Source organism: Macaca nemestrina, chromosome 7 (genome assembly GCF_043159975.1).
Source record: "Macaca nemestrina isolate mMacNem1 chromosome 7, mMacNem.hap1, whole genome shotgun sequence".
Classification (NCBI taxonomy): domain Eukaryota; kingdom Metazoa; phylum Chordata; class Mammalia; order Primates; family Cercopithecidae; genus Macaca; species Macaca nemestrina.
The window spans coordinates 138,510,535-138,535,190 of NC_092131.1; the positions used below are offsets into that span (position 1 = coordinate 138,510,535).

Here is a 24,656-nt window from a genome sequence, read left to right on the forward strand (position 1 = left end):
CTGGGAGGCAGAGCTTGCAGTGAGCCAAGATCGCGCCACTGCACTCCAGCCTGGGTGACAGAGTGAGACTCTGTCTCAAAAAATAAAATAAAATTTAAGATTTCTCCTGGCATCCTTCAAAGTACGGCTTTGTTCTGGGCCTCCTAGCTTTGTGGCCTTTGCCCAGGACTCCTGGCCGGATGAAGCCTACATCTGGTGAGTTTGGTTTTTAGCCAAAAGCAGATCTTGGGCATTGAATCCTAGAGCTGGAGGGAAAGTCTCTAAGGGGCCAGATGATCTCTGCCTCCATAAACCAGGAATCCAAGGTCAGGAGAGGGAAAGCTGGATCATAGGTGTGCCCTGGCTAGAACTGGGAGGCTTTGCGTCCTGTCAGTGTGCCGTGGTAGAGCCAGGGGGCTAGTCACTTCCCCTCCAAACACTCATCCTGTGCAGAAACAGGCCAGTGTGTCCCTGCAAGACAAACCTCAGAGCACCACCTCCTGCCAGCAGCCTGCTGCCTCCTGGGAGGGATCTGGAACCCTTGACCTAACAGCGTGTGGCCCTGGTCTCTCTGCCGGCACTGGGGCCCCTGTGCAGACCAGCAGTGTGGTCACAGGTCAGCCTCCAGCCAGGGAGCAGTATCCTGCCCCAGTGGTGAGGTTCTTCCTGTTCTCTCCCACCACCTTATCCTGCATGTGACCATTCGCTGCCTTGGCCAAACCTTAGAAAGAGCATTCCAGGAGTTGAGGGAGAGGCTGTGAGGGCACAGAAAATCCCAAGCCATTTCTGGGTGGCTCAGGAATACAATCAGGCTCCCATCAGCCCTGGCTCACCCCTTCCCTGGAAATGCCTAGGGCTTCTTGACCTTTGCCTTTGCTGTGCCATGCCTGCCAATGGGAATATCCTCCTTACGGTTGGAACCTGTGGGAGCTGGGGTCAGCCCACAGGCCCAACTCAAAAGCTCTGACTGCCACAAAGGGTGCCTGGCTTACCCACAGATAGACCTGGCTTGCTTTTTCCCAGTGCCTGGAATTTGTGCGTTGTACCAGGCACTCAGCTTTTCTAGCCCCCCAAGGATATGAGGATACCTCCCTCTATCCCTGTCTTCCAGGCAGTGCACATTTAGACATAATCTCTTTTTTTTTTTTTTTTTGAGACGGAGTCTCACTCTGTCACCCAGGCTGGAGTGCAATGGCCGGATCTCGGCTCACTGCAAGCTCCGCCTCCTGGGTTCACGCCATTCTCCTGCCTCAGCCTCCCGAGTAGCTGGGACTACAGGCGCCCGCCACCTCGCCTGGCTAGTTTTTTGTATTTTTTAGTAGAGACGGGGTTTCACCGGGTTAGCCAGGATGGTCTCGATCTCCTGACCTCATGATCCGCCCGTCTTGGCCTCCCAAAGTGCTGGGATTACAGGCTTGAGCCACCGTGCCCGGCTGACATAATCTCTTAACAATGTCACAGAGAGGGTAATGGTCCCATTTTACAAATAAACTGAGGCTCAGAGATGTCATATCTTGTCAAAAGCTATGGATGACAAAGCTTGGAGATCACTCAAGAACCCCCTTCAACCTCAGCTGCATGTCTCCCAACTAGGGCTGAGTCCCTCCAGGTAGGGCCTGGCCCAGCCTATGGCCAATACCCAGTAAATGCTTGTGAGATGAATTAGTTGGTGGATTAAGCCTGCAGGGGGCCCTTATCTCTATGCTAACCTGAGTTTGAAAGGGTTGTTTTTACTTTTTAATTTAGTGGGAAAGGGGCACAGAGATTCCATGCCCTCCCTGGACATACCACCCTCCCTCCAGGAGCCTCCATGCATGTAGCTATCTGGAAGCTCCAAAAGTGGTTTTGTGATTAAGTGAGGTATTGCGCTCTGTTAAGTGCTTTGCTCATGCCTGGTGGTGGTGAACAGTGTCTGTTAGAAGGCAGAGTGGAGAGCCATGTGTCTCCATCAGTGCCCACCCTCTGGGGGCACCTAAAATGACCCTTCGCTTCAGAACCCAAAGCTCCTCTGGCTAAGGTGGGGGCCAATTTGGGTCCCTAGAAACAGCACTGGACACAGTAGCACTGCTTGAGTTCTGTGATCACTATGCCTTGGGATGCAGGGGAGTTACTAGGCATTGGAGGGTTAACTGGGAACTTAACCCTCTCTACAAAAGAGCTTCCATGGGAAAGGGGGGTCACCGGGGAATGCAGGTTGCCCCATTCTAGCTCAACCTACAGTGACCTCTGCTTTACATAATCACAATCCTTACAAACACCCCAAAAGCAAGGTTCCCTTGTTATCCTTAGTACTCAGATCAGAAAACTGAGGTTTGCAGAGGGCCAACCTGTCCTTGGTCACAGGGCTAGAAAGTGAGGGACATGGGATGGAAACCCAGATCCATTAGATCCTGAAGCCAGGATCCTGTTGTTCTCCAGGCTAAGCCACCAATTTAGGACAAATAGAACATGCTGGGAATTGGGGCTTATTGGAGATGATGAAAACAAAGGCCTGAGGTTTAAGTGGCTCTGTTGTAGACAAACATTGAACCCCCTGGAAGCCTGAGGTTTCTTTCAACAGTGTTCAGAGTAATGGGAGAAAAATTAATTCCCAACAAGGCCTCTCCGAGTGCAAAGCAATGGTGAGCAAACCGGGAAATCACCAAAACGCAGCCTGGGTCTCACAGGCTAGTAGCAGGGTCCTGCCACTCCGCCGCAGCTGGTGGTGTGACAGAGCTGGCTCTCCTGACATAGGGATTAGAAGGGATTATGCTGGGCCAGGGCTTACTGTGGCTACCCTGTTTCTGGAGTAAGCACTGCCCCAGCCAGGAGCCCTTTGGCAGTCCCCAGAGAGGCTGGGGTGGGACAGGGTGCTGCTTGCCTGTCCACATGTTCTGCCTGGAACAAAATCCAGGGCCTCTGGGACTTCACCTGACTCTCATCTGTACATGGGGCCCTGGTTCCTTCTGGGGGTACATTGGGCTGAGGGGGAACGTTCATCTCTTGTTTCATCCTCACATTAATCTGTCCATCCACTGCTACCCCCATCCCTTACCATAACCAAACAAAGCAGGTGCAGATGTTTGAATTAACAAGAGCAAAGTCTGATAACAAAAAGCAAATTACCCAAAACTAGTAAAGGGGGAAATAGCCAGATTGCTATTTAAAGTAACTGCTTCAATTTTTAGTGGGGAAAGCAATTTTGGGGGGTTTTAAAAGGGAAGACTTGATAAGGAAGGCATGCAAGAACTGGGCTGAGTATGATGTGTGTGTGTTTTGTCCTGGTGGCTAGCTTGGGTTTCAGTCCACCTGGACTTCGGATTGACATTATTTTAACAATGGCCAGGTTGTTAATTAGCCATTTTGAAGTAATTTTTGGAGGTTTGCAGCTGGGTCTCCAGACTTGGTCTGTCTCAAGACTAGCCCCTGAAACTTCTAAGACATCACACAATTAAATAGTAGCATACAGTTAGATAAATGAAAAGGGAGCATATCCTGTGAGAAAGGGGAGGGATGTGGAGTCGATTTTAAGGCTAAGGAGAAAGGCTTTTGAGTTGCCTCAAGGTTACATTTTGAAACCCAAGAGAATGGGGAAAAAAAGGTTTAAAATGCATGAAGTTAAGCTGCGGGCTACATTGCTTCTCTGATATCTGCTACTCAGCTTCCCTGCTCGTTCACTCTGCACCAGCCACCCTGACCTCCTTGCTGTTCCCCTAACACATGAGCCGTGCCTGTAGTCCGCGGCCTCTGCACTGACTGTTCCTCTGCTAGGAGTGTCTTGGCCCCCTGGCTCACTTGATACCTTCAAATGTCATCTTCTCAGTGAGGCTTACATTGGTCAATCCTTTCTCAGAGGCTTCACTCCACCCCCCAATCTCTTGCCAGCAATCCCTAATAGCCCTTGTTACAGCCTGCACTTTTTTCCAAATACTTTCTACCTTTTTTTTTTTTTTCTTTTTTTTTGAGAGGGAGTCTCACTGTGTCGCCCAGGCTGGAGTGCAGTGGCGCGATCTCGGCTCACTGCAAGCTCTGCCTCCCGGGTTCACTCCATTCTCCTGCCTCAGCCTCCCGAGTAGCTAGGACTACAGGCGCCCGCCACCATGCCCGGCTAATTTTTTTGTAATTTTTTAGTAGAGACGGGGTTTCACCGTATTAGCCAGGATGGTCTCAATCTCCTGACTTCGTGATCCACCGTCTCGGCCTTCCAAAGTGCTGGGATTACAGGCGTTGAGCAACCGCATCCGGCCCTTTCTACCTTCGTATATACCAGTTACCTGTTGTCTCTTCCCCCACTAGAAGGTAAGCTTCATGAGAACAGAAGTTGTCTTTTTCCTTGCTGTTTCCCTATTTAAGCAATGAATTCAGGAACCTGTGAGTAGGGATCAAGCTCCTCTTTCACACAAAGAAACACCTGGCCTTGGATGGGTGAAGGGCTTTATCGCAGCTGGTGCTGGGTGGAGCCGGAGTGTGAGCAGCGCCCATAGTGCTCCTCGCCTCTTCCACCCACCCAGAATCCTCCCCAGTGACCCAGGACCAGGCGGCTGCGGGGAGGCCGAGAGCCTTCACTAAATGTGACGCATCAGTGACTACAGCCCTGAAATTGAAATTGGAAGCCCAGGCTTGTGTTCACGTCCAGCAAATCCAACAGGTGAAAAATCTAGCTTGTCATCAGCTTATAATAGTCCCATTATCAAAAGCTTAGCCAGGGCTGCTGATTTTGCTTTTAAATGTTTGAGGCTTTTTTTTTTCTTCCAAATCATTTATTTTTCTCTTATGATATGAGAACAGTAGAAAATATGGATAACTATGCAGTTTATGTAAGCATTCAACAATTGGGAGCGAACTTTCTACAATCCCGAGTGCGGTCACTCCGGGAGCGCATCCGCCCCAAGAAAGGTGGGCAGGCAGCCGCGCGTGCGGGCAAAACCTCAAAGAGGAGCGGCTCGGTGGCTCTTTCTGCCCCTGCTTCCCCTCCTCCTGCTTTACCGAGATCACTACCGGGGGCCCTGGAGACGGCGGTCCCCAGGGCACTCCGGGAGCCGACCGAGTCTCGCGGGGTCGCTCCGCCCGGAGGCTCTCCAGACCCCTGCGCGCGGCAGCCCTGGCCCCAGTCACCCCTGCGCGCAAGCCCGCGAACTCCGAGTGGTCAGGTCCTCCCCACCGAGGTGATTTCGATTCAACGGCGATCAGAGTCCCCGAGAAAGGTGCAGGCGCCTCCCGCCGCCGTGGGGAGCGCACAGCAGAAAGCTTGGGGCGTAAGCAAGAGGGGAAAGGAGGTGGTGTTGAGTGAGAACCAGCCGAGTGTTTTCCAAACATCCATTTAATCTTGGGTTTATCCTATGTATAAAATCTTAACGTGAGGTAGGCTTTCTTATTCCCACTGTGCAGACAGGGAAAATGAGGCTCAGAAGATGCGGTGGTGGTCTGCAAGGTGGAAGAGCTGGGTTCGCAGCCAGGACGGTCTGAGGCTGCGCTCCTTCCCCGGGGGCCGCAGCGGGGCGGCGTCTAGCGCGGCAGAAGCTTGCCGAGGGCCGCGGCAGGCGCGCGCGGGCTTGGGGGCTGGTCGGGCAGCATGGCGGCGCTGTGCTCTGCCCGCAGGGCTAGGCGCGGGCACGCGGCGCGCAGGTGGCGCAGGCCGGCCGCGCTCACGTTGCGGCAGAAGTCCACGTGCAGTGTCTGCAGCGCGCGCCCGTCCGCCGCCACGGCCGCCAGCGTGCGGTTGGTGACGCGCGCGCAGTTCTCCAGGCGCAGTGCGCGCAGGCGTGGGCAGCAGCGCAGCAGGCGGGCCAGGCAGTCGTCGGTGACGTGGCCGCAGCCCGACAGCGTGACAGACGCCAGGTTGGGGCACCTGTGAGGAGAGTGCGGTGACCCGGGGCTCACTGGCTTGTTAAAGCCACCCAACCGCCCCGGGGACTGGGTGGACTCATTTACCGAGGAGGACTCGGGCCCTGCGAGGTGAAGACACTTGGCTGCGATGACACGGCAGGGTTCCACGTCGACTTTCTGGCCGACCCATTTTCCCTGTTCTTTCTGCCCCTGCACCCCACCGTACCTTCATTTGCGTGGGTTCTTGGCTCGTAGCCTCGGGAGCCCTAGTGGGAAGCCCTGACCCCGGCCCAGCAGAGTTCTGGGGCGGCTGTGGACAGAGGGAATGCCGGTTCTGGGAGCCACAGCCCTTGTCTCTTTGTTTCACTCTGGATGTGCTGCCTCGCAGGGGAGCGGTGCGTGGCGACTGACTGCTCCAGTCTAGCTTCAAGCCTGAGGCCCCTGAATGTCCCGGCGGGACGTGAGTGGGAAGAGGGATTTGTTTCCTTGGAGGTGGTTTAGTGACAGGCCCATCCCAACCCTCGAGGCGGTGGGGGCACGCGTCAGCATTGAGTCCGGGTTCAGCTTAGTTGACTAGAGCTGTTTCTGCATCCCCTGGGCCACCAGCCTGGAAAAGGGCAGGGATTGGAGGCAGCTAGACGCAGGCCCTGAGCAGGTACAATCAGGGACACCCACCCAGGTGGCTTGCCCAGAAAGCTTGGGGGAACTCTCTGCTGCAGCCTCACCAGCCCCTCCCAACAAAAAAAAGATCTTGAGCCAAGTTAGACTTGGCTTATCGCCGTGTCAGTCACTCAGAGAGCCTTCGTTTGCTCTGCATGGGGGAATAATGTCTACCACTGGGGTTGGGAGGAGCCTGCAACGGGGCCTTCCACAGGCAGTCATAACCCGCTTTCCCTGGAAACAAACGGGACCAGCCTGCTCCCAGTCCAGAAGGACCGACTAATGGGCCGGGGCCTTGGCTCCGCGCAGCCAGAGGGAGCTAGAGTCTGGACTGGGGAAGCGTTTCCCTTTCCCCTCAGCACCCCCTGCAGCTCCGTGACTGCCCCTGGCTGGGCCAGCTCAGCTCCTTTGTGCCTGGGGTGGGAAGTAAGGCACTAAAATATGCTGGGCGCAGCCAGGTGTCACACCGAGCCCAGGCCTCCTTCAGGTTCATGCGCCTTCGTTAGTCACCCCGTCAACCTCTGCACCCCTAGTTTTGTAAGTGGAGAAACTGGCCCAGGGAGCTCAAGGGACTGGCCGGTGACTGACTTGCTGTCAAACCCAGGACAGATGTCTGAACCTTGCTGAGCGCCACTTTCTCATTTGTCAAGTGGGAGGAATTGTTACCTTCAAGGTGGTTATAAGGATTAGCTGTTTAAGCCTCAAAGGTGTTGGGTGATCTTTTCCTCTAAGAATCTTGGAATAATTCTGATACAGGGAAAAAACAAAGAGCGGACTGTCTCCCCTCCCAGCCATCCTCAGCCGTTCCTCCCGACCTGAGCCGAGTGCCAGAAGAACCAGATTCGGTAGGCGTTCCTCCGTACCTACTATGTGCCAGGTGCCACTGTGTCATTCTCTTATCGGATAAGAAAAATTTAGCACATTTTACAGAAGGAGAAATGAGGTTGCAAGAGTTTAAATGTTTGAGCTGGGATCACATGGTTGGACGAACTGGGTGACCCAGCAGAGCCCTGACAGCAAAGCCTTTTGCTTTTTATGTGACAGCAGGGCCCCTTGCTTGATCAGTACAGTGGCCTGGGAGGTCCACTTCACACCTGCAGGTTTGGAGCATTAAGCTCGGTTCTCTTACAGTAAGAATGGGACAATTTCAGGACATGTTCTGCCATTCGCACCCTGCTCCGCCGCCGCCCCCGCCGCCCCGCCCCTAGCCATATCACTCTCTAGTCTGATTCTTGGGCCTTGTTAAGCCCATGAAAATGGCCTTGTCCAGTCAGGGCCCAGCCCCAAGTCCATCTTCTGTTTTCTCCCAGCTCAAAAGAAAGGTGGGGTCATGACGCTGTTTCCTTCCACTCCTGTAGTGCTGCCAGCAAATAGCAACTATGAACTTGGGTGGCAGTAAACTGGCTGAGCCAATTTTCCATGAGCAGCAGGCCCAGTTTGCTAAGTGATCAAGGGGGTGTTATTCCTCAAAGGCAGCACAGGACTGGCAGAGGCTCAGTGAGAGGCTGGTTGAGTAGCTCCGTGTTCTTGCCTGGGTCACTATACCCATGAGGCTGGGGCCGTGGGGGGAGCCTGGCCTAGTGGTTCAGCGTCTATGTCTGTGTCTGGGGTGGGGTTAGCAGATGAACACAAGATGTACTTGGGATGTACTTATACTAAAATATTATTCACTGTTTATCTGAAATTCCTATTTAACTGGGCAGCCTATATATTTGCTAAAACCTGGCAACCCTAGACTGGGCAAATCACACCACCTCGTGGAGCATCAGTTTGCTAATTTGAGAAATTAGGCTAAGTCACCCTCCTTAGGAGTACTGTGTAACTCAGTAATTCATCTACTCCTGGAGTCTGGTTTGGCTTAGCTGACCCCAGCACCCTGGCTCCCCCACCTCTCCCCTCCGCATCGTTTCCCAGGCCTCGGGGGCTGCTTGCTAGGCCTAAGGGAGGGGTGAGCTGATTGCTGCATCTGGAAGCCTTTTCCCAGAGCCTGACCTTGAAAATCCAGGCCCAGCTGGACCCACCCAGCACTTAATGACTAGCAGTATGGAGGCCCCACTTCTTGGTGTTTGCATGAAGCAGCTCCAGGACCTGTAAGGCTAAGAGGAGGATTAGCAATTGTTTCCCTCTTGATTTTATCATCTCCTGGGGACCATGCTTTGGGCGGGTCTGGATGTCTGCCTTGGGCCTGCCTAGTCTGAGGCACCCCAAAGGTGGAGCCATATTGGTCTCGTAATTTGCTCTTCCCTGCCCCCCAAGAGGGAAGCCAGAGCTAGCGGGGCCAGCACTGCTCAGGAGGCAAGGTGGCCTACCTGTCGCACACCTGGAGGAGGAAATCATTGACCAGGCTCTCGTGCCGGCTGCAGATGCTTCTCTGGAAGGCACTCTTGAGCCAGTCCTCGATGCTGCACACCTGCACGCGGCTGGAGTGCCAACAGATGGAGAGGCTGCGGAGGGCCGGGCCCAGGAGGAAGTTGTCCTTCTGGAGTTCAGTGAGGGAACGGAAGTGCAGCAGGGACCACAGTGCAGGGTCCTCAAACACGTCGTGGAGCTGGGAGCAGGTCCTGGCGAGGCTCTTCCTGCTGTCCTTGTCTAGGAAGGAGAAGAGGTGCAGCAGGCACTCCCGGTTGAGCTGGGTTATGTGCATGGTGAGCAGTGGCCACATGTGAGTGCAGCTGCAGCCAGGGGACGGGCTGACCTGCCTGCTCTCCTCCTCCCCGGCTCTGGGCCGGTGGACATATATGGTTGAGGAATGGTGTTTATTTTTGGCTAACAACTGGTGCTGCAGCTCTGCGGAGGGGTGAGGGAAGAAAAGCCAGGACCCAGACATACGTGCGGCAGTCTGTGGTTCGGCTTCTGTTCAGAGGGATTGGAGGTCCTGGCAGAAAAGGAGCCTATTGAAGTTACTTTCCTTAAAAGGGATTTTTTTCCCCTTTAGCTGACAATGGTGTTTAGCGGCAAGCACTTTTGGCTTTTCCCAAGGCATTTTCATTGGCGGTGGCAGTGGCGGTGGCCTGGCCAGCTCCGTCTGGCTTTGCAGTCTCTACTCACGGGGAAGGAGTCTAACTGTCAATGTTAACTGTGTTGATTTTCTAGTACATCAGTGTGGAATCTTTTGCTCCACCCTTACTAGGAAGAAACCTGTGTGTGAAGAGCTAAGGGTGACAGCTGTGAGTTGTGAGCAGAGTACATGGCTGCTGCCTCATTCCTGTGGTTTTGTGCCATACAGTAATTGTCTCCAGGCGAGGCTGGTTGGCCTTCAAGTCCTGCTGCCTGCCACTAGGCAGGGGGATTTTCCTGGCCTCCCCAACAGCTAGATTTTTACCCTGAGTTGTTTCATAAAAGATTTTACTGAAGTAGCTTCTTTCCAAAGTTGTGTGTCTGTGTTTTATTGGTGTTTTGTGGTTGATTGTGTAGTTTTGGTCAAGCAGTACTGAGTGTGTGTTTTAAATTTAAATTTACTTGGCTTTACATTTTCTCACTGGTAAGGCCTTCTACTGTGTGTGTATAACCTGTATTTCCCAAAATGTCAGGATGGATGAGGTAGCTCTTAATGTGAAACTGCTTGAAACAATTTTAGTATTTTAGTCCATCTTTGCCTTTAAGTTGACCACACACCATCCGCTCTGAGTGCCCTCTGTTCCCTCTTGGAGAAGCCAGTGGGGCCACCCCTGCGCTCTCTGACTCAACTCTAGGCCAGGTTGCCTGGAGGTACTGTCCTTCCTGAGTACCCGAGGCCTCACGATATGGCAGACCCGTTTCCTCATGCTGCTTCACTCCCAAACCCAGGACCCAAACTTAACTCCCTTCTTTGAATCCCAGGCGTTTTTTGGTTTGCTTGGGGGATGCTGATATGGTGCAGCTGTACAGGCCACGTTCTGCCTAGGCAATAGTGAGAAGAGAACGGTTTTTCCTCTGTCAGCCCAGGGACTACCACCTCAGTGGTTACTTTTGCTTGTTCTCCCATTTGGAACAAGAGGGAATGGGAATCCTTTTGTTTTCCCATAGACACAAATGAAGCAGCCTATGCTGAACCCACTTCTGGAACTAAGGTTTGGTCAGGGCTGGTGCAGCTTTGCCTTTAAAGGCAGAAGGCAGTCAAGCAAAGAAGAAAGTAGCCATTGTCAGTGGCTTTCCTGAGAAGCCAGCCTCAGCTGGTGCCCCTGTGCCTGCATTACTCCACCGTGCCAAGATGAAGTGCAGCGGGGAGCGGGGGTTCTCTTAAAAACCAACCAAGGAACAGTCAAAAGGAAGCATTTCCCAAGGAAGGTGAGCCAGCTACTGCTGCTATTTCAAGCTCATCGATGTGGTTCTCAATCACAGCTGACACCCTAGTTTAGGCTCTGTCTAGGTGTACTTCTCCACGTAAAATGGATGCTGCAGTGCCACAGGTGGTGTTATTAGAAAGCTGCATTATCTTCACTTTCCCTCCCCAATCCTCCGCAAACCAATGCTTTTCAGAGGGTTGGCCCTTAGGAATAGGTGGTTCTTTCAACTTCTTGCAAGGCCAGAGCGGTACTTGTGCCTTCCACTGAGTAAGAGCCACTGCTTCAGCGTGGCTTCCACGTTGCACTACTGCAGCCCTGCTGGAATGGCAAAAGATTGGCAGGGAGCACATTTAGAGCCTCGCCTCTCTGCTGCCGCTCCAGGTAGGCTGCAGGAAGCATCCTGGACTACCAGGGCCGGGGGGAACATGCTCCTGCATGCTGCAGAGGGTCTGAGGCACAGCCAGAGGAGGTGACGAAGCTCTGCCCCTTTGGCCTTGTCCAGAGCTAGGCGGTTTGGCAGCAGGGACAGCAACCATGCAGCCTCTGACCAGCACAGCTGCCAAAAGAGAATGTGCCCCATGGAAAGGACGCATAACAGTTTGAACTGCAGGGACCTGTGTCTTCAATTTTAGAAGACTGACAAGAACAGGCAAAGGACGAATGTCAAAACAGGGTTCCGTCTGCAAGAGGCATGGGGGCAGAGAGGTAGTCTACAGGAACTTAACTGTAAGCAGGATGTTTATTTAACAGTTATTTGCCTGTTTTACCTTAAAAGATGACCAATATCCTTTGCTCAGAACCCCAAAACTCATGCCTCAGGGTACAGTCTAGCTCTAAAGGGGAGGGAAGGGGCCTCATTTTTGTAAGATCAGTAGTCACAAGAGGCTGAGGTGATTTCACTGAGCAAGGGTGAGTGGGACCTCAGGCACCTGACTGCAGGCACTAATCTCCCGGCCATCACTTTGCCCGTACAGGTCACTTCATCCTGTTCCAGGTACAGCAGCTCCAAATCGTGGGGATTCTGTAAGATCTTCCTACCTGTTGACTGAGGAGGCCCACAAGTTGAGTAAGTACATCATCATTTATGTGGCTCCACTGAAAAAAGGTGTTCAGAAATAAGTCAAAAGGAAAGAGAACAGACTTTTAATGATACTTTTTAAAACAGTTCAGGTTGGTGAAGCAGAAAAGGGATGTGATTACAATTTAAATGAATCAGTCACTTGCACAATTAATCTTCTTGGCATCATACACACTGGGTTTTAATGGAAAATGATGACATCACAGCATGACCAACGCTCATGGAAGGCAGTCTAGAGTCCATCACGCTCACACCTGAGGGGGAAGGCATTGCACCCACTGACGAGACGCAGAGACCTTGGACTACAGACGACACCACATGCCCACTTTTTCCTCGCCTGCCTATGGCTACTCCTAGTCACCTGGGACCCAGGCCTTGGCTGCAGGAACAGACTTTTTCCATGGGCTTTTCCAGGGCCCAAGTGAAGAGGCCACTTCAGCAACAGAGGGTACAGGAGAGAGTTTAGGGGCTGGTGGAGATTAAAGTGGGATAAGTGTATCTAAATAGACTTATGTACACTAAACCAATGAAGGAGAGGTTTGGCTTTAAGAAATAAATATGTCCCCAACCCCAGAAACCAAGCTGCTGAGTAGGTTCCACAGGTGAGATACACATTTAACACTCACTCTGGGCCAGTATACTTGACTGGTTTAATTCTAGCATATTTGTCATCACTATACACTGAGTAGAATACAGTGGATAAGCAAAGGTTTCTCCACCATGGAGAGAGATTTGTGTTGCCACAAACTGTTTCTATCACCCACCTGTGTGGGAGGACTTCTGAGAAAGTTTTCTTGTTCCAAGGAGCCATGTGACTCAGTGCGAGGCCCTGCCTCAGCAGAAGCTCTGAGCGAGAAGCCACATATATTGCTGGAGACAACATGGCACACGGGAAAAGCCCTGAAGAGCACAAAAGATCAGCTTTCAAAATAGGTGTGGTAAGGCTACACAGTTAAAAATTAAAATACAATAGGCACATTTACATCACTGGTGTTCAAGTGCACAATTCAAATGGATCCAATCACTTTTCTAAAGAATCTTCATACCATTCAAATGCTTCTGTTCAAGTAAAACCAACCAATAAAAACAAATTCAGAGAGAAGACGTGTTCATCTCTTAAGCCAACAGCATCACCTGTCTGAAGACCACTCTGCCCGACAAAGTAGTCCAATGTTGCTAAAGTTCCATTTGGTATAAAAATACAGCTTTTTTTCACCATCAACTCTGCCCAGGCCCTTACTGTTCAACAGCTGCCCATTCAGAGACTGAAGATGGAAGGATCAATGCTAGAGGTTTCAGCTGTCTACCTTCTAAGCAAAAGAGCCCGGATTCATAGGAGATACTTCGCACGATCACAGGAGACACTCACATTTTAGGTTCAATTAGATGTGGTGTTAATGTGTGATACATCAGATCAGGTTGGAGCTGTCATTTTTGTAGATCAGAACTCGTCAAATAGCAGAGTTTCATACAGTTTAACCTAATGTAATTTAGCACTGTAAATTAACTTAAGCACACATTTCCCTATTATCTTTTAGGACTCCAAGTTGTAAGACCTAAACATGATGGCAAAGCTTTATTCTTTGGAGTGAAAATTTAGAGCAGCACTGTCCTACGCTGTCTGCGGGTGCTGAGCACTTGAAATGTGGCTAGTGTGACTGAAGGCACTGAGTTTCTAATTTCAATTTCAATCACATGTGGCTAGGGGCCATTGTACTGGATGATATAAGTTTACACATAATTGCAATTTGCTCCTTGTCATCTTAAAGCGTTTAGCAGATGTGTTCTGGGAAGATGTGGGATTTATCCAGTTAATATTAAAATGGAAATGGAGCTACATCTGATCCCACAACTTCAGATACCCAACCTGAGGGAAAGCCATCAGACTGTTCTTACATTCATAAACTTAAAAATAAAAAATGATCAAGATGTTTTTAATAGAACAGGCTGGGTGTGGTGGCTCATGCCTGTAATCCCAGCACCTTGGGAAGCCAAGGCGGGTAGATCACTTGAGCCCAGGAGTGCAAGACCAGCCTGGGCAACATGGTGAAACCCCATCTCCAGTAAAAATATTAAAAATTAGCTGGGTGTGGTGGTGCCAGCTACTTCGAGGCTAAAGTGGGAGGATAGCTTGAGCCTGGGAGGTTGAGGCTACAGTGAGCTGTGATCATGCCACTGCGCTCCAACCTGAGGGACAGAGTAAGACTCCATCTAAAAAAAGAAAAAAAAAAGTCTGAAAGTTTTATTGGCTTAATACAAGATACATTTTGTTCCTTGTGGAGAATTGGTAGGCTACATCTACCAACGCCCCCACAACCAAAAAAAAAAAAAAAAAAAAAATCAAAGGACTGTCTTAGAACACTTGTAGAAACTACAACTGCTTTCTTTAATTGGAATTCTGTTTCCAAATTTGAATTTGAGTTAAATCTATTTTTTAAAAACAAAACTGGCTGGGTGTGGTGTGGTGAGGTGGGCAGATCACCTGAGGTCAGGAGTTCGAGACCATCCTAGCCAACGTGGTAAACCCCTGTCTTTACTAAAAATCCAAAAAAAAAAAAAAAAAAAAAAAAATAGCCAGGTGTAGTGGTGGGCACCTGTAATCCCAGCTACTCAGGAGGCTGAGGGTGCAGTGAGCTGAGCCCATGCCACTGCACTCTAGCCTGGCCAACAGAGCGAGATTCTTGTCTCCAAAAAAACCCCCAAAAAACAAAATGAAAACTCTCCTTACTCAAAATGAGAATACTTTCAACTTCTCCTCTCAGGATAGGCCAGTGAGAGGTGTTAAAACCCAGAGCAGCAGAGATTCTAAATGTCCTCCGGTGGAAGCACACCCCCAGTGATAAACTGAAGTGCAGGTGATGAGCCAAGTAAATCCCAGAGGCTCACACCTCAGACTCAGGTGCCAAACACAAGTCTAAAATGGACATGCCGTGACTTCCAGTGCTACAACTAAGGGGGAATGAGAGACTGATTCAAAAAGGAGGCAGACACCATGGCTTTACCTCACTGTAACACCTATACCATGTCAGTGAGTCACAACATTTTTTTAAACATTACATGTATTTGGTCTTTACTCCCATCTTACCTCCCCGCAAACAAGTACGCCCCAAAACCAAAAAACCAACAAAGACAGTAATTCTTGTATTTGCAGGACAAGTACAACTGAACCAACAAATTTATTTAGTTAGTGCTGATAAACAGCAGCCTTGAGAGACAAGCAGTAATTACCTGGTCTACTTAATGATGCCCTTTGTTATCTTTTACAGGCAAAAAGAATGATTACTCAGCAGTCACTGTGAAATTTTGTGGGCCACAAGTTGTGTGCACACATGATCCTTGATTTAGAGACAACCTGATCTCCATTACAGCTGTGAAAAGACAGCAGGCAGTTGTGTCACTCTTCACAATAAGGAACATATCTTGCTTTCAGCATGTGAGAGGAACAAAAGCATTGATGTAAATGTGCCTCATAGTGAGAACTGAAAACATTAACATAAAATAAAAAAGTCAAATAAGACTAAGTTCTTAAAACTACATATAAAAATTGAATTATTACAACTAAAGCAGCAAATCAAAACGTCTGCTGAGGTTTTCTGGTAGAACAACAACAAAATTAGTTGGTGCCCATGTTCAGTAACTCACTACCATTGACAAAACTAAACCCAAAATAGGAAATTGAAAAGTGCATAATGAAATTAAATCTTGGATCAAGTATTTGTGGAAAACTGGAAATGTTTCTCTGGTATGGTTGATGAATGATGATTTGGAGGAGGTATTAAAGTTTATCTGATCCAGCTTTGGCCTGGCGTTCCACGTAGAAAAGGATGTAGGCCTTTGCCTTCACCACAGTCTCCTCGTCAGTCAGTGTTACAGTACTGTCATTGAAGTGGAACCAGCGGCCTTCGTGAGTTGCGTATGCTGTGTAATGTCCAGAACCAACCCTGTAAAGGCAAAAGACCAAAGGAAAAAAAGACCTCAGAAATCACAAAAAGACCTGTAAACTACATAATGTTAGATTTAAATTTTAGTAAGAATACATCCTAGACTTTTGATTTAAGATGCTTACTAAACTCATGTTTTTACCTTCCTCCAAACTGACCAGAAATCGAGGGTTTGCTACAATGCAAAGCAGATGGCCCTGGACTAATGGAGAAAATACAGAGGAGGAACTCTCAACCTAACGAGCACAGGTCAAGGCCTATGGAAACATGGAAAACTACGTACCAGGTTTTCCCATCAGAATCTTAGGAAAAAACTAAGCTTAACAAAGAAGGGCACCCTTCTCTGACACCGTGGTCATCGGGGCTCTCCCCGATCAGCATGACCCACCCACTCACACACGGAACCTTAGAGTCAGCCCTCCAAGAAAGACAGAAGGCCTGCAGGTAGAACAGACCTTCGTAACTGCCAGCAAAACCCTATTTAAACAATAAAGATCCATCTCATCATTTACTAAGATTCAGAATAAACCACCAAAACCAAATTTTAAAAATATTTAAGCCTTTTGCATGCCTACAAAATCAAATTTTTGAGAGGAAAGAAATACCAGGAAGAACAAGTAAAGCGATCAACCCTGAGGAATTGAATGCAGAAAACCTAGGGGAACTTTAAATTTTTTAATTAGTGCTAATAGTTTCAAAAAGATAGTGCAATCATAAAACAAGAATAGGCTGTTATGAAAAAGTTGTCAGAAAAATGTGATTGATGTAATATAAATATTTCATGGAGGAGCTCATCTTTTATTTGGATACAGATGAAACCCAAATTGGTGATTTGGAAAAGTAGGCCATGGCAGTCCTTAGAAACAGAGACAGAAATCATTAAAGAGTATTTAAGACATGTGGAAGAGAGATCCAGGAAATTCACTATGCATATAATAGGAAGGTACAGAGAACAAAGAATGGGTTCAGACCTACAGTATAAACATTTTCATGAGCTGAAGGCACCAAACTAAAAGTGTCCCTACCAACTGCCAAGCAGGAATACATTTGATGATGTTTAAGTCCAAAGATAGAGGATCCTACATACTTCCAAAGGGAAAAAAGCCATGCGCCTATAAAGTAGTGAGAATCAGACTTGTCCTTCATAACACTATGTGAGTGTAGATGTTACTTTATTGATCTCACAGCTGTGCGGGAAAAGGATTTTCAACATGGATAGTCGTTTGCACACATATAGTAGTCTTAAGTTTGAAGGTAGAATAGCAACTCTCAGACCAAAAACCAGGTTAGACCCCTAATACAAACTTTTAGGGAAAAAAAATAGTGTTATTTAATAAGACTTAAAATGAATCTTTACAGTAGATGACATGGAGTAAGTTATTCCAAATAATTTCCCCTCTTGCCCCATTTAAATTTCAATTGGTAAAGAAATAAGCAACTTTGGAGTCTGTGGACAAATAGACTGGGTTCTAAATACTGGGTTCAAATGAACCATTCTCCATTTCACTTTTATTTACCTTCCCTTAAGGCTTCACAACATCATCTCAAGAGTACTCTTCTACAGCAAAACTGAAGGAAATTTCACCTACTTTATCTGAATCCATTTTTTAGGGAGAAATATCAAGAGTGGTACAAAACTGCAGCATTAGGCTGGCCACCAGGTATTCCCACCCACCAGAAGCTAGCTGTTGTACTCACCCGGAACCATGGTGCACCACCACAGCGGCGAGGTCATACAGGCAGCTCTCCGGGCCACTGTTCTCAGGCTACAGAACAAGGAAGAAGGAGCAGTGGTCAATGACATCAGTATGTCAATGACCTCTAGCCTCTCCGTGTGATGACAATCTTACTGAAGAGCCATTTTTTCACCATGCTAAAAAGGTAACCACCTTACCTCTAGTAAGTAGCATTTCATGTCTAGGCCTCTCAATGGAAATTCTACATATGTATCAACTTTATTTCTTAAATATGCTGTCCAGTGAAATCTTTTCAAATGTAAGCATAGCACCTGGAGGACAGAGATGAGGTCAAAGATTGTGAACACCTAAGTTACTTTTCAAAGTTTGATACTACTATCAGTTCAGTAAATAACATTTTAGCTGCCCTCTCAATCATTCTTCCATGCATACCTTATGCATTCATTCTGTAAAGGGTTTAGCTTTTACTGAAAATCCTAGAGACATACAGAGCAGTTCACATAGTGTAAAGTTATAGACATAGTCTTAGCAGTCAAGCATTTTTCCCTTGAAATTGCTTCGTAACTCAAAATTCAACACTCACCTTGGGTAGTTTTTGAATCCAAAACTTTTTTGTGGACTTTTGTTTCTTTTTGCATTTATGGCACATATATAACTCTGTCTCATCAAGTTCTTCTAAGTCAGTAAAACTGCGAAGACAATCTAAACAAATTGATTTTGGCAGCATTAAAACAAGATACCTTTTATAGAGCCAATGTACTGTAGAAAAAAGACTGAACTTTGAAGCTGAATGACGCAGGTTTAAAATCTCAGCTTTATTAGCTATACGACCTTAGAAAAGTTAACCTTTCTCAGTTGCAAACTGGAGACAAAAAACAATACCTACTTTGAAGAACTATTGTAAGGGAGACAAATAACATGTGTAAAGCACCTGGCATCATGCCTGACATCTGGTGATCAATTGTGTTGGTTTTACTATTAATGAAAATTCATCTGGATAATTCTGATAAAATGGTTTCCTGATGAATTTAAAGTTTCAATTGTGGTTTTCTGTCAATATGTTACATGATAGAGGACAAAGCTCCAAGCTCATAAAAAAAAAAAAGTCAAATTTAGATCATTTAAAAATCAACATAGATCACAGAAGGCTATGCTATCAACATTCTCTGTCCAGACTCTCTACTCTCAGTTCCTAGATAAATCACAGCTACATTTTTTTTTCGTTTAAAGATGTAATTGTGTAACCTGGGGTTTAGTAAACTACAGCCCTAAAACATCCAGCCAGCCACCTGGTTTTGTAAATAAAGTTTCACTGGAACACAGCCATGCCCATTTGTTTACATTACTGTCTGGCTGCTTTTACACTACACCAAACTGAGTCACTGGGGCAGAGATCTTATGTGGTGCAAAGCCTAAAACACAGCAAGTCCTCACTTCATGTCATGACAGGTTCTTGAAAAATGTGACTATGTGAAGCAATTTTTTTCTCATCAATGTTATAACTAAACGTTAAAGGAAACTGTTACTTCAGGAGCTGCTGTATGTCATTTTGCTTTAAACTTGCAGTTTCCAAGAAATTACTGATGACATTAAATGAAGACTTACTGTATTTACTCTCTGGCCCCTTTGCCAATTCCTGATGCAATCAGATAGTCATAAATCTACATAAAACGCACGTTATTCTGTAGAAAAATATGAATGCCTATGGACCCCACACTTGGATTTTCTCGAGTACTCAAGGAGCCAGGGTCTCTGTGCATGGCCTCTCCTAGAGTTGTGCAGTGGGCAACCTGTGCGGCCATGTGCTTCTTACCAAAAATAATTCCCCTTCCTCTGCCCAGAAGTAGCCATTATCCTGACTTTTATGTTAATCATTTGTCTTTACAGAGCATGTATGTATCTTTAATGTATTAGTTTACAGTTGGGTAGCAAGCAGAAACCTAGCTGTGTACAGAAAAGCACTCTTGTCTCTGTACTCAAGTTTCCAAGCCATAGTCAGCCTTTGTGTCTGTGACAGTAGCAGACGGCGCCCTTTCAGGGAAAGTTAGTGGAGGCAAGGTGTGGCAGAGGACTAGACAAAAGTCTTGAATATGCCTTTGTTGCCTGATCCCAGTACCTAGAAGGCACATCCTATGCCTGCCTCCCTACAACTCAATTCTCACTTCTTTCTTTGAACCTTTCTCGACCTCCAGTGGACAGTTACCATTCTTTCCTCAATTTTCCACAAATACTAGAATTGCCAACCTGCTCAACCTGCTATTTTATGTCAAGGATGGTTCCTGGGAAAGGATATATTATATTTTGACATTACATTTCCTGAAGAAAGTCTCAGACTCTACACTCAAATGTTGTTCTCAGGAGCCTCCCAAGTCCCACATCTCTGGCTACAAAGAGCACTAACTACACAGCAGACTGGCTGGCTGGCACTGATAATCCCTTCAGACTGATCACTATGGTACTTGTGAGCTCTGCAGGTGAAGTCATAGATGCTTTCATCAGCAAGTATTTGTTACATCATGTAAAAAGCTATGGCCTTGGCGGGGACAGGGCGGGTCATAGGGAGAATAAGAAACGAGGAAAGGAAACAGAATTTTCCACATTTAAAATCATCATTTGAACACTCAAACTAGAAAAAGGAGAACTTCAACATGACAAAGGCCATATATGAAAACCCACAGTGAACATCACACTCAATGGTGAAAGACTGAAAACTTTTCCTCTAAGATCAGGAAAACAAGGATGCTTGCTTTTGCCACTTCTGTTCAACATAATATTGGAAGTTTTAGCTAAAGCAACTAGGTAAGAAAAAAAACATCCAAAATGAAAAGGAAAAAGTATAATTATCTCTGTTGACAGATCACATGATCTCATGTAAAAAACCCTACAGTTACAAAAAAATTAACTGTGCCTGAAAGCTATGAAATGTTGCTGAAAGAAATTTTAAAAGACATAAAGACATCCTGTGTTCATGGATAGGAAGACTCACTATTGATGTCAGTTCTTCCCAACTTCATCTATAGATTCAGTGCAATCTCAAACCAGCAAATTATTTTGTGGATGGTGACAAAATTAAAGTTTATTATGGAAAGGCAAAAGACCAAGAATAGCAAATACAACATTGAAGAAGAACAAAATTGAAAGACTGATATTACCCAACTTAACTTATTACAAAGCTATGTACCAAGACAATGTGCTGGCGAAAGAAAGAAAACAGATCAGTGGAAGAGAATAGAGCACCCAGAAATAGACTCATACAAATATAGTCAACTGCCTTTGACAAAGGAGCAGAGACAATACAATGGAGAATGGATAGTATTTTCAACAAATGGTACTAGAACTGGACATTCACAGGCCAAAAAAAAAAAAAAAAAATCTAGACACAGACCTTTTATTCCCTCCACAAAAACTAAAAATAGATCAAAGGTATAAAACTTTCAGAACATAGGAAAAAATCCAGATGACCTTGGGTTTGGCAATGGCTTTTTAGATGCAACACCAAAGGCATAATCCATGAAAGAAGGATTTATAAGTTAGACTTCATTACAATTAAAAATTTTTGCTCTGTAAAAGATACTCTCAAGAGAATGAAAAGACAGGATACAAAATCAACATACAAAAGTTAGTTGCATTGCTACACACTGACAATGTATTCATTGTTAGGTATTTCCAAAAAGGAAATTAAGATAATTTCATTTATAGTAGCATCAAAAAGAATAAAATACTTAGGAATACATTTAAGGAGACAAAAGACTTATACCTGAAAACTACAAAACATTGCTGAAATAAAATTTTAAAGACATCCTGCATTCATAGATTGGAAGACTTGATGTTGTTAACATGATTATTACTACCCAAAGCAATCCACAGATTCAGTGCAATTCTTATCAAAATCCCAATAGAAATTTTTGCAGAAATAGAAAACCCATCCTAAAACTCACATGGACTCTTAAGGAATCCTGAATAGCCAAAACAATTCTGAAAAAGAACAAAAAAGTTATAGGACTCACACTTTTGATTTTAAAACTTACTACAAAGGTACAGTAATCAAACAGTATGGCACTGACATAAGAACAGACATACAGACCAATGAAATAAACTCTTGGCCGGGCGCGGTGGCTCAAGCCTGTAATCCCAGCACTTTGGAAGGCCGAGATGGGCGGATCACGAGGTCAGGAGATTGAGACCATCCTGGCTAACACGGTGAAACCCCATCTCTACTAAGGAATACAAAAAATAGCCGGGCGAGGTGGCAGCGCCTGTAGTCCCAGCTACTCGGGAGGCTGAGGCAGGAGAATGGCGTGAACCCGGGAGGCGGAGCTTGCAGTGAGCTGAGATCCGGCCACTGCACTCCAGCCTGGGCTACAGAGCGAGACTCCGTCTCAAAAAAAAAAAAAAAAAGAAATAAACTCTTACATATACAGTCAACTGATTTTTGACAAGAATGACAAGACTACTCAATGGGGAAAGGACCATCTTTTCAACAAATGGTGCTGGGGAAACTGGATATCAACATGCAAAAGAATTAAGTTGGACAGTTACACCATATACAAAAATTAAAATAGATCAAAGGTCTGAAACGTAAGTCTTAAAACTATAAAACTCTTAGAAGAAAACATAGGGAAAAAGCTCCATGACATTAGATTTGGCAATGATTTTGATATGACACCCAAAGCACAGGCAACAAAAGAAAAAATAGATAAGCTGAACTTTATCAAAATTAAAAAATTGTGTATTAAGGGACACTATAAAGAGAAACCACAGAATGGGAGAAAAATATTTGCAAATCATGTATCTGGATAAGGGATTAATGGCCACAATATATGAAGAACTCCTAAAACTCAACAACAAACTGATTCAAAAATGGGCAAAGGACATTAATAGACATATCTCCAAAGAAGCACAAATGACCAATAAACACATAAAAAGATGCTCAACATCACTAATTACTAAACTCAACGACAACAACAAACTGATTCAAAAATGGGGAAAGGACTTTAATAGACTTTTCTACAAAGAGGCACAAATGACCAACAGACACATAAAAATGTTCGACATCACTAATTACTAGGGAAATGCAAATCAAAACCATAGTGACATACTACTTCACAGTTACTAGGATGGCTGTTTTTAAAAGACAAAAACAAAAGCAGAAAATAACGTGTTAGCTAGAAAGTGGAGAAATTAAAACCATTGTACCAGCCAGGTACGGTGGCTCATGCCTGTAGTCCCAGCACTTTGGGAGGCTGAGGCGGGTAGATCACGAGGTCAGGAGATCGAGACCATCCTCGCTAACATGGTGAAACTCCGTCTCTACTAAAAATACAAAAAATTAGCTGGGCGTGGTGGCAGGTGCCTGTAGTCCCAGCTACTTGGGAGGCTGAGGCAGGAGAATGGCATGATGAACCTGGGAGGTGGTGGTTGCAGTGAGCTGAGATCACACAACTGCACTCCAGCCTGGGCAACAGAGCAAGACTTCATCTCGAAAAAACAAACAAACAGAAAAACCGTTGTACCTTGCTGGTGGGAATGTAAAATGGTATAGCCACTGTGGAAAAATTTGGCAGTAACTCAACAAGTTAAACAGAATTATGATCCAGCAATTCCACTCTTAGGTATATACCCAAAAGAACTGGAAGCAGGAACTTAGATACATGTACACCAGTGTTCATAGCAGCATTATTTGTAATAGCCAAAAGGTGGGAACAACCCAAGTGTCAACAGATGAATGGATGAACAGAATGCAGTCTATACATACAGGAGAATATTAAGCCTCAAAAAGGAAGTAAATTCTGAGATATGCTACAACATGGATGAACCCTGAAAATATGCTAAGTCAATCACAAAGGGATAAATACAGTATGATTCCACTTAATATGAGGTGCCTAGAATAGACAAAATTCAGAGTGTAGAATAAGAGTTACTGAGAATAAGAGAGGAAAAATAATGAGTTACTGTTTAATGGGTACAGAGTTTCTGTTTAGGATGACAAATTTTTAGAAGTAGTAATGGTTGTATAATATTCTGGGTATGCTTAATGCCACTGAATTACACACTTAAAACAGTTAAAATGTTACATTTTATTCTATGTATATTTTACGACAATTTTTTTTTAAAAATTGTTTTAAGAGACAAGGTCTTCCTCTGTCACCCAGCTGGAGTGTAAAATAGCTCACTGCAGCCTCAAATTCCGAGGCTCAAGCAATCCTCCCCAGTAGCTGAGATTACAGGCGTGAGCCACTGTGCCTGGCTTTTTTTTTTTTTTTTTTTTTTTTTTTAATAATTGACAATATCTGCTTGAAAATTTCACAGGCAAATAAGAGGGCAGGGAGAATATGATGACTCCGAGATACTGTCACCCCAGCCTCTCCATCCCATTAGCCAGATGGTTGTAAGATTCACCAGCAAGACACTGTTGCCCATGCTACCTAGCCGCACAACACTGAGAAGGAGAAACGCCTCAACAGCCGAGAAGTCTTTTTCCCCTATATTTAACCTGTACAGACCCACTTTCTGAAGGGGTCTCCCCATGTGTGGAAGCATGGGGTCATTCAGAGAGGGCTACTACTGAGTTGGTGGGTGGTATTCTAAATCTCCTTTAGTAACTATTTAGAACCTTTAATTTCAGGAATTTGATACCCTGAGGAGCACTGAGATTACTGAAAGAATGTATCAACATTTCACAGTAACTCATCTGCATTTATGTGAAATGCACATAAATATTAGACTGCTCTCTTGTTCCTTCTCCCTGCCAGGCAAAGCCCCTGCCATCACCCTGCTCCTTTTCTGAAACCAAAGCGCCTCTCACAGCCTCCCTTCCTGTCCTCATCTTCTCTCCAACGCAAAGGAGGTTCTTTATGCCTTCTCCTAGCATCTTCTTGCTTTCCAACATTTTCTTCCTCCCTGCCTTTTTGAGCTGCTTAAACTTACAAGGTGACCATGTAGTGGTCTCCCTGCTGATTGATGCACAAGATAATGGAGAGTTAGTCCTTTTCATCTAAGGCCATGTGAGATACCAAAAAGGAATAGACACAGTCAGGTCAGGCCCATAAGATGATTCATAAAGAGGCAATATAAGCTGAGCCTGGTTTTTCAAACCCTCAGTTTAAAAAATGATGGCGCCACCTAACTGCCTTGAGAACCCCTCTCTGTTCTCCGTGCTGTTACAGCCTGCCAAGAGGTGGGGACATCCTCAGGATCCCAGCTGAAGCAGAAGGTAAGGAGACTGTTGTGC

The 24,656-nt window shown here is 46.1% G+C and overlaps 2 protein-coding genes and 2 long non-coding RNA genes across 11 annotated transcripts in view; 2 read left to right on the top strand and 2 right to left on the bottom strand.

The window, feature by feature from the left end:
* Positions 1-5,053: 5,053 nt before the first annotated feature.
* Positions 5,054-10,452, bottom strand: LOC105488922 (F-box and leucine rich repeat protein 22). Its single transcript, XM_071101227.1, has 2 exons — positions 8,754-10,452; positions 5,054-5,806 (listed from the first exon to the last, which is right to left on the bottom strand). The coding sequence occupies exons 1-2, from the start codon at positions 9,269-9,271 to the stop codon at positions 5,464-5,466; spliced, it is 861 nt and encodes a 286-aa protein (XP_070957328.1). The 5' UTR covers positions 9,272-10,452; the 3' UTR covers positions 5,054-5,463.
* LOC105488897 (uncharacterized) lies at positions 5,738-12,717 on the top strand. 3 transcript variants are annotated; one of them, XR_011626448.1, is made up of 5 exons: positions 5,738-5,913; positions 7,201-7,289; positions 10,450-10,710; positions 11,684-11,775; positions 12,592-12,717. It is a non-coding gene; the product is annotated as an uncharacterized lncRNA (long non-coding RNA). The 3 variants fall into 3 exon arrangements; XR_011626446.1 differs by lacking the exon at positions 10,450-10,710 and having other exon boundaries at positions 5,747-5,913; XR_011626447.1 differs by lacking the exons at positions 5,738-5,913; positions 10,450-10,710 and adding an exon at positions 5,922-6,244.
* Positions 11,837-24,656, bottom strand: part of LOC105488850 (ubiquitin specific peptidase 3) — an 88,749-nt gene continuing 75,929 nt past the window's right edge. For all 5 annotated transcript variants that reach the window (XM_011753323.3, XM_011753347.3, XM_011753340.3 and 2 more), the window contains 5 exons: positions 18,009-18,127; positions 17,623-17,736; positions 17,427-17,494; positions 12,552-15,728; positions 11,837-12,041 (listed from right to left, as the gene is read on the bottom strand). In XM_011753323.3, the coding sequence (XP_011751625.1) occupies positions 15,563-15,728; positions 17,427-17,494; positions 17,623-17,736; positions 18,009-18,127 (467 nt within the window). In that variant the 3' untranslated portion in view covers positions 11,837-12,041; positions 12,552-15,562. The remainder of the gene's footprint in view (positions 12,042-12,551; positions 15,729-17,426; positions 17,495-17,622; positions 17,737-18,008; positions 18,128-24,656) is intronic.
* The window catches only part of LOC139364453 (uncharacterized), a 33,750-nt gene continuing 26,660 nt past the window's right edge, over positions 17,567-24,656 (top strand). Inside the window, exons 1-2 of one of the 2 annotated variants that reach the window (XR_011626449.1) lie at positions 17,588-17,609; positions 24,527-24,638. This is a non-coding gene — a long non-coding RNA (uncharacterized lncRNA). Of the gene's footprint in view, positions 17,610-24,526; positions 24,639-24,656 lie in introns of both variants that reach the window. The other variant, XR_011626450.1, reaches the window with a different exon arrangement.

What these genes read in the sequence shown, in the direction of transcription:
- LOC105488922 (XM_071101227.1), bottom strand. Translation starts at nt 9,271, where the DNA reads ATGTCTGGGTCCTGGCTTTTCTTCCCTCACCCCTCCGCAGAGCTGCAG. An exon ending in CTCCTCCAGGTGTGCGACAG is followed by an intron (nt 5,807 to 8,753) that starts GTAGGCCACCTT and finishes CTCTCCTCACAG; the next exon opens with GTGCCCCAACCTGGCGTCTG.